The sequence below is a fragment of the Anarrhichthys ocellatus genome, unplaced genomic scaffold, assembly GCF_004355925.1.
Source record: "Anarrhichthys ocellatus isolate YVR2014 unplaced genomic scaffold, GSC_Weel_1.0 scaffold92, whole genome shotgun sequence".
Classification (NCBI taxonomy): domain Eukaryota; kingdom Metazoa; phylum Chordata; class Actinopteri; order Perciformes; family Anarhichadidae; genus Anarrhichthys; species Anarrhichthys ocellatus.
In genome coordinates this window covers 10,719-18,505 of record NW_022280122.1, presented here as the reverse complement: position 1 = coordinate 18,505, position 7,787 = coordinate 10,719, and the positions used below count along the sequence as shown (strand labels likewise).

The 7,787-nt window shown below is 43.2% G+C and overlaps 1 protein-coding gene across 1 annotated transcript in view; it reads right to left on the bottom strand.

The window, feature by feature from the left end:
• The window catches only part of nampt2 (nicotinamide phosphoribosyltransferase 2), a 35,478-nt gene that overhangs the window by 17,000 nt on the left and 10,691 nt on the right, over window positions 1–7,787 (bottom strand). The window contains exons 8-9 of the mRNA XM_031875600.1: window positions 2,101–2,241; window positions 816–941 (exon numbers count right to left, since the gene is read on the bottom strand). Of these exons, the coding sequence (XP_031731460.1) occupies window positions 816–941; window positions 2,101–2,241 (267 nt within the window). The remainder of the gene's footprint in view (window positions 1–815; window positions 942–2,100; window positions 2,242–7,787) is intronic.

The window sequence follows — 7,787 nt, the reverse complement described above, 5'->3', positions numbered from 1 at the left end:
TCTTCACTGGCGTCCATGAATCGAGAAGGACTTCTTACTGGAACTAAAACGCACGGATGTACTGAACAACCGTCAGATTAAACTCTTTGTTAACAAAGAAAGGAGGATGCACTTTGTCTTTAAATAGTGAACAGCAGCTCTGGTAAGTTAAATGCGTTTGTCTTTACATCTGCAGTAGCTTTAATATGCTTGTTTATATATTACTATTTGTACAACTTATTTTTATGAAGAGATTTGTGTTTGGTTTTATATGTGATAGGAACTATTGTTACGTCCAATGTTGCTCTGGGGACATATTTAGCAGGTGCCAGTGTTGGCAACTTGGCGACTCTCTCGCTAAATCTGGCGACTTTCCAAATCCTCATGGCGACTTTTTTTGTAAAAAGCTACTAGTGACAAATCGAGCGACTTGTTCTGGTGTTGTTGGAGACTTTTGTGGTCTTTTGACTCGTGAAAGCACGTACGTTCTGCACTGTCCTGAACGAGCAGTGGGAGCTGCTGTGAGCCCCTCCGCCGCGAGCTGCTGTGAGCCCCTCCGCCGCAAGCTGCCGTGAGCACCTCCGCCGCCCCATAGCACACACAGGCGCAGCAGTCCCAGCTGCAGTCAGAGCAGAGAGGAGACACACTCTATCTATAGGTGTTGGCTTCATTTTGACACGAAACAAGTAATAACCGTAGCTGTGTTTCAGCTGCAGGACAGCAGTGAAGGCCCAGGTATAAAATGCACGGCCTGCCACTGATATATACACTGTATATAACAGTGATGATCCAAATCTAATGTCAGTGAGAGTTAAAGATGAAATGCTGGGACTGACCTCCTCAGGCTTGCCTGCCCCTCTCTCGATGGTCTCTAAGAAGCCGTCAGAGTTTCTCCTCAGAGACAATCGACCCCTCTTCGACCCTTTGGACGGGTCGGTCACCGGCTGCTTGTACACGTCCATCTGGAAGAAGCAGGAAGAATGTAAAAAAAGTGAAATCATCTGCTCTAAATGCTCAGGCGCACATTGTCTGAGAGGATTACGGTATCTGTGAGACACATGGAAGCATCTCTTGTATTTTTATTAATTTTCTTCAAAATAGATTTTTAATCAACATGTCTATTACAGATGAAACAATGAATACCATGACAAATACATGTTTTTCATGCAGTGATAGGTGTTATAGGTGTGTGTCTCTGTTACAGTTCTGTACAGTTCTTTGGCATCATTCCTATAAGCTTCTGTAATGCAATGAATGGAAATAACATATATACAGTATTACACAATTCCCCCACACAATAAGTGGTTCAGTGATGCATAAGCTTGGCATTTAATTGATTGGACTGTTCATGTTATTGTGTCCCTCAAATGTCTGAAATGAATGAGTAAAATATTGTCATAACAATGACAAGCAATCACTAAAGAGCTTCTTAGAGATAGGGATTTGTGATATATATGTCATTACAGAACATTATCAAACAGCTTAATATTAGATTCTGACTATCTACGGTCTGTTATTTCGTTAACAACAGACTGTTGCTTTGGACACAGTTCTGATCTCCGTGCACAGTGAGAGGACAATTATTTTAGTGGAAGCGATGGAATCATTTTGAAATCAATATTTTGTGTCAAATCATTGATTTCTTTAGTGAGTAGCCGTGTAATAAGCAGGATGATGTTCAGCGAGAAGGTCATTATTGTAAAATGAACTCCTTCAGGCTGATTTAAGACACTCAAGTCCTGCTCACCCTGTCGGGGTTCATTTCACATTAATGACCGGTTGGAGGTTTATTATTCGTCAATGGGAAGTATGGTAGGTCAAAGTTGAACCAGGACGTGGATCTGCAAAGTTAAAACAATACTAACATACCCATATGAACAGTGAAACAGGTTTTGCTAGCTGTAAATTCTTCCTGTTTAGAAATGATGGTTAGACTAGAAAACCCAGGTTAAACGCCTTGATTTTGTGTTTGAAAGGTTTTTGTTAATCATTTCACATTAATATTTATATCAACAATAATCTGTTGATGTTCATCTGTTAAAGTCAGTAAATGAGGTTTGAGAATCTCTTAAGCAAGGTATTGTTGCAGTATCTAAATCAAGCCAGACCTCTTCTACTTACTCCCTTGCCGTTACTCTCGACGTAGCTGCACTTGAATGCACAGTTGAGAGTATCTCTGTTGAGTTTCTGCAGCAAAGCGCTGCCGCAACCAAAGAGGACGTTCTCAGCACTCCAGCCTTCATCGGTTAGCTTTTGAAGAATCTACAGAAAACAAAGACAGAAGGCTTCAAATGAAACTATTTGTTTACTAAAATTATAATTACAAATGTTTTTAGGCAAAGCAGTGGAACAGGAACTGTCAAGACAACTGTAAAAATCTGTTTTTTTTAAGGATGACGTTGGCATCATAGAACAAACAAACCTTGAAGTTAATAATTGTTTGGGTTATGACAGACACACTTGCTAATATTTGAAAACAGTGAAGGATTCCCAACCATTTTAACAATTGAGTTTTAAAACTTTTCTATAACACGTTACCATGTTTTAAGGAACGTATTTCACGTAACATTATGTTTTGGGATTTTTATAAATATTTTTGAACAATGGCAAAAAGAAAATATATTCCAAACCTGGATCTCCAGGCCTGGAAAATAGTTATTAATTTCAAATTTTTCCAGGAATCTCATGACTGTAGGTTCCTGATTGTTGAAAGCCACTGAGCATACATCTTTAAAGGGAAAAACAACCTGGGTTGTGTTGTCATAGTTTGGATCATCGTGTTGAGTAGTGTCACAGCTTCACATTAAGTGAGCAGACCAATTTAACCAAATTCTCCATGCCATTTACTTGGAGATGAAAACAAACTTGCTCTGCTATACTGTAAAGCTGTGGCTGACAGTGTCGTAGCACAGCCAAATCTCAGCAATCAAACATGTGAGTAAAATGTCAGCATCACCAACAGGATTGGTAGCCCAAAGTACAAAAACTGGCCCTAGGATGGAAAGTCGTAAAGCCCTTCAGTTAACAACTTCAGTGCGATTGTAGATTTTTGTGAAAATCACAGTGAAAGTGGTTGTAGTCTATGCGTTGCCTGCTGTGCTGTCTACAGAAAGGTATTTTTGGATATTACCACTGGGACTTGGTGCCGTAGTGAGAGCCTTTGCAGATGGTGCGCGAGCTCCGAGTATGTACAGAGGCGTTTTTACTCTATGTCAGGGGTCACCAATTGGCGGATCCGGACCCAGACGCCGTTGTATCCGGACCCAGGACCTAAAATCGATTTTATTTTGACAGAGCGCTTCTATTTTAACCGGCACAGCTTTTTCAGCCTTTACGGCACTTGTTCAGCGGTGCAGGAAACACACCGACCAATGCGTTGTAAATCACATCACGTGATGCAGCTCAGCCAATCAAATATGGGTATTCTGACAAGTTTCCTGACTCCAGTGATATATACACACAACGGGGGAGAGACGAGGAAAGAGAAGGAAGAGCAGGAGAATAATATGTGAGTCAGAGAAGTTATTTCACATAATGTTCTCCAAAAAGAGAAAAGTGGTCAGAGAGACCAGAGTCTTTAACCACGAATGAACAGACTCTTATAGGTTCATTCTTCACACGGACAGTTTAAAACCAGTGTGTCTCATATGTTCAGAGACCGTGACGATTATTAAAAGCGGCAAATGAAGCGACAATACGAGAAAAAGCATAACTCTTTTGAGCAAACATACCCACTCACATCTGAAATGAAGACACAGAAAATAAACCTAAGAGCCCAATATGATCAGAATCCACATGAATTCACTGACCAAAAATGATGTTAACAGAGAGAATAGAGCTGTGGTTTAGTAACCACAGATAAAGTCCATGCACGAACATTTCTCTTTTTAGATGAGAAAAATATAATATTGTGGCTTTTTTATTGACATCACTTCACACCAGAATGAACTGAATTTAAAGCTGCAGGGCAATTCAGTTCAATTCATTTTTCTAAAATTAAGTATTTTATTTTAAGAGTCACATTTTTCAAAGGCTTTCCGTTGTGTCAGTTATTCTTTAATTCAGCCCTTATTGTACTCATACCTGCAAACTCATGAGAGGTGAAAAAGGTGACAAGCCCAAAACCCTGTCCGGGGGGATGTACTCTGATGTACTCTGAGAAGAAAATTAAGTGATAAGACATTTACTTTAAGCAAAAAAGTAATTTATTATTCAGTTATTAATCACTATTTCAGCTATTATTATTAACCTTTATTTAGACAAAATCAATTGAGACCGAGGTCTCATTTTCAAAAGTTTTGGTCAAATAAAAACAAAGATAGCAAGAGTAGCGAGAACCATCGCCTGTACAAATAAAGTGATTAGTTTTCATTGAACCCTGTTACTGTACGTCTTCATATTAACTTCTACTGTTACTCTAAAGCTGTTAGAATTGTGGCCTATCTTCTATTTGCAATTAATATGCATTCAATCCAGTTCAATTATTTAAATGAAAATGATAATCTACTCTGGCTAAAGTAGTTTATCAAGAGTAAAATAATAGCTGTGATCTATACACACCTCTGCATTAGCAACCCGCTTAAATTAAGGTACAGGCACCTTAACACCTCATTACTTCAGGGTTATTGGGAGCAACGTGGGACTGTTATTACCGGCTACCGTTCGGAATAACGAGCGCACCGGAAATCTTCCAGAGGAAGATGATGGAGACTCTGCAGGGGCTGGAGGGTGTCGAGGTCTTCATGGACAACATTCTGGTCTATGGGGCCACAGAGGAGGAGCATGATGGTCGCCTGGAGAAGGTAATGCAGCGCATAGAGACAGCTGGTCTGAAGCTAAATCGTGAGAAGTGCTCCATCAGGCAGAGTCAGCTGCGGTTCCTCGGGCATCTCATTGACCGGTCCGGGATCCGGCCTGACCCCGACAAAGTGGAAGCTATTCGGCAGCTGTCACCACCAGCAGACGTGCAAGAGTTGAGAAGGATACTGGGAATGGTGAATTATCTTGGAAGATACATCCCCGAACTCTCAACGGTAGGACAGCCTCTATACGAGCTCCTGAAGGACAAGAATACATGGAGCCACGCACAACAAACAGCTTTTGAACACATCAAGGAGCTGTTGACAACTGCACCAGTACTCGCTTTCTATGACTTGAGCAAGCCCACGGCTGTGTCAGCGGACGCAAGTAGTTATGGGTTGGGGGGGGGTGTACTCCTTCAGCTCCACAGGGAGCAGTGGAAACCTGTGGCATATTGTTCCAGGACGCCTTCACTGAAGCAGAAACACGCTACGCCCAAATAGAAAAGGAAGGTCTGGCTGGTGTGTGGGCATGCGAGAAGTTCGACAGATACCTCAGTGGACTGGAGCAGTTCAAGCTTATCACTGACCACAAGCCGCTAGTGCCTCTCATTAACAGCCGCAGCCTGGACAATGTACCTATACGATGTCAGCGTCTCCTCATGAGGCTCATGAGATTCAATCCAGTGGCAGAGTATGCTCCAGGGAAAACTCTGGTCTTCGCGGACACCCTGTCACGCAGTCCACTGGCCAGCACGTGCACAGACACAGACACACACAGTGAGGTGGCATGCTACGTGGCTAGTGTAGTAGAGGGGATCCCTGCGTCTACAAGCAAGATGGATGAAATCAGAATGGCGACAACAGCCGACGCCGAACTGCTGTCAGTTGTGAAGCTCATAAAGAAAGGATGGCCTGAACACTTAAGCAATGTGCCCATGGACGCGAGAGAGTACGTCCAAGTGAAATCAGAGCTATCAGAACACAATGGCCTTGTCCTCAGAGGAAGCAGGATTGTCGTGCCAAGACCAATGAGAGCTGAGATCCTTCAGAAAATTCACGAAGGGCACCAGGGCCTAGTCAAATGTAGGGAGAGAGCGTGCTCATCTGTGTGGTGGCCCGGACTCTCTACGGAGATAAACAAGCTTGTGACGTCATGTCAGGCGTGCTGTGAACTGAAAAGAACACAACAAAAGGAACCTCTCATTTCCACACCGCTTCCGGAGCGACCCTGGAAGAGAATTGCAATGGACCTTTGTGAGCACAACCACCACAACTACCTGGTAATCTCAGATTATTACTCCAGGTTTCTAGAGATACTGCAGCTGCCCTCGACAACGAGTGCACAAGTTATCCAAAGACTGAAAACAGTCTTCGCCAGGTTTGGCATTCCAGATGAGGTGGTGAGCGATAATGGACCCAAATTTTCAAGTGCGGAGTTCAAGGAGTTTGTGAGGCAGCTCGACTTCAAGCACTGCACATCCAGCCCTCACCACCCACAGGGCAATGGGCACGCAGAGAGAGCCGTACAGACGGCAAAGAAAATTCTCAAGCAAGAAGATCCTGAGATGGCTCTGATGAGCTATAGGTCCACTCCCTGCTCCACCACAGGCTTCAGTCCAGCCGAGCTGTTGATGGGGAGGAAAATCAGAACCACACTCCCCACTCTGGAGAAAAATCTCCTACCCAGATGGCCCAGCAGGACCGCTGTGAAAGAGAGGGATGGGAGGGAGAAGGCTAAACAGCCTCACTACTTCAACCGCCGTCATGGAGCCATGCCCTTACCTGCCCTGCGACCAGGAGATGTTGTATTCTCCAAGTTGGACCATGAAAAGTCATGGTCTTCGCCAGCAGTGATCTCAAGCGAGAGCACCACCCCGAGATCCTTCGTCATCAGGACGCAGCATGGAGCAGAGCTGTGGCGGAACCGCTGTCACCGCCAACCAGTGCCGGTTCCCCAGCCCATCCCAGCAGCGCACGAGATCACAGGGACAGAGACACACTCTGACAGAGCTAACATGTTGGAGACTGTTCCTGTCAGTCAGAGTGTGGCTACACCCACAACCCCTCTACCCGGTCAGACTGTGACCAGATCTGGACGGGTGTGCAAGCAAGTCAACAGGCTTGACCTGTAGAAGTGCAGATTATATGGCCTTTGGCGGGGGGGGGAAGAAAAGTTGTACTGACATGGATGTGGTAATGTTGATTTGTGAGAAAAAAGAAAGTTATACAGCCATTGATGTTGATAATGTTTATTTGTTGGTTGATTGGAAAGAGACCACTGTATGTTGAAATGTCTCCATTTAAGTTAATTTGAGTTAATCTTGGTTTATGTTATGTGCTGTCTGAATAGCCATTCTCAGTTAAAGTGTTCCTTTGATGTTATTGACACAACACTCAAAAGAGGGGGAGATGTCATATACGGTAGTCTAATGCGCTTGCGCATATACTGAGGGTTATACGGGAGTTCCAGATGCATGTATAGTGAGACACACGGTGATCCATTCAACGGAGTTGAGCAAACTAAGAAGCCTCTATTGCTTTACTTTACAAACATAACGTAACTTAAACTTTAACGGAGGGAAATGAAGACGCTGTAGACATCTGAACGCTCATTGGCCAAGACTCGTCACATCAAAGATGTTCTATTGTGAAGATCACGACATCACAACGCCGGCTGGCCAGTTCACACCCCCCCCCCCGAAAAAAAAAACTCTACGGATCTACACGATTCACGTGGATGATATATTTTTGATTCAAAACGGTGAATTTCACCGAAAAGTGACAAGTTTGCAGGTATGGACTGTACTTGAAATGAGAAGAACATTTATTTATGTATTTCTATGTATTATTTATAATCCATCCAGTTAAATTTGAAAAGTGAGAATAATAATTGATGTGTACTTTCTTAATTTGATTTGACAGTTGTTTACTACACAGAGATGTTACTACTACTAGGCTTCACACACACACACACACACACACACACACACACACACACACACACAC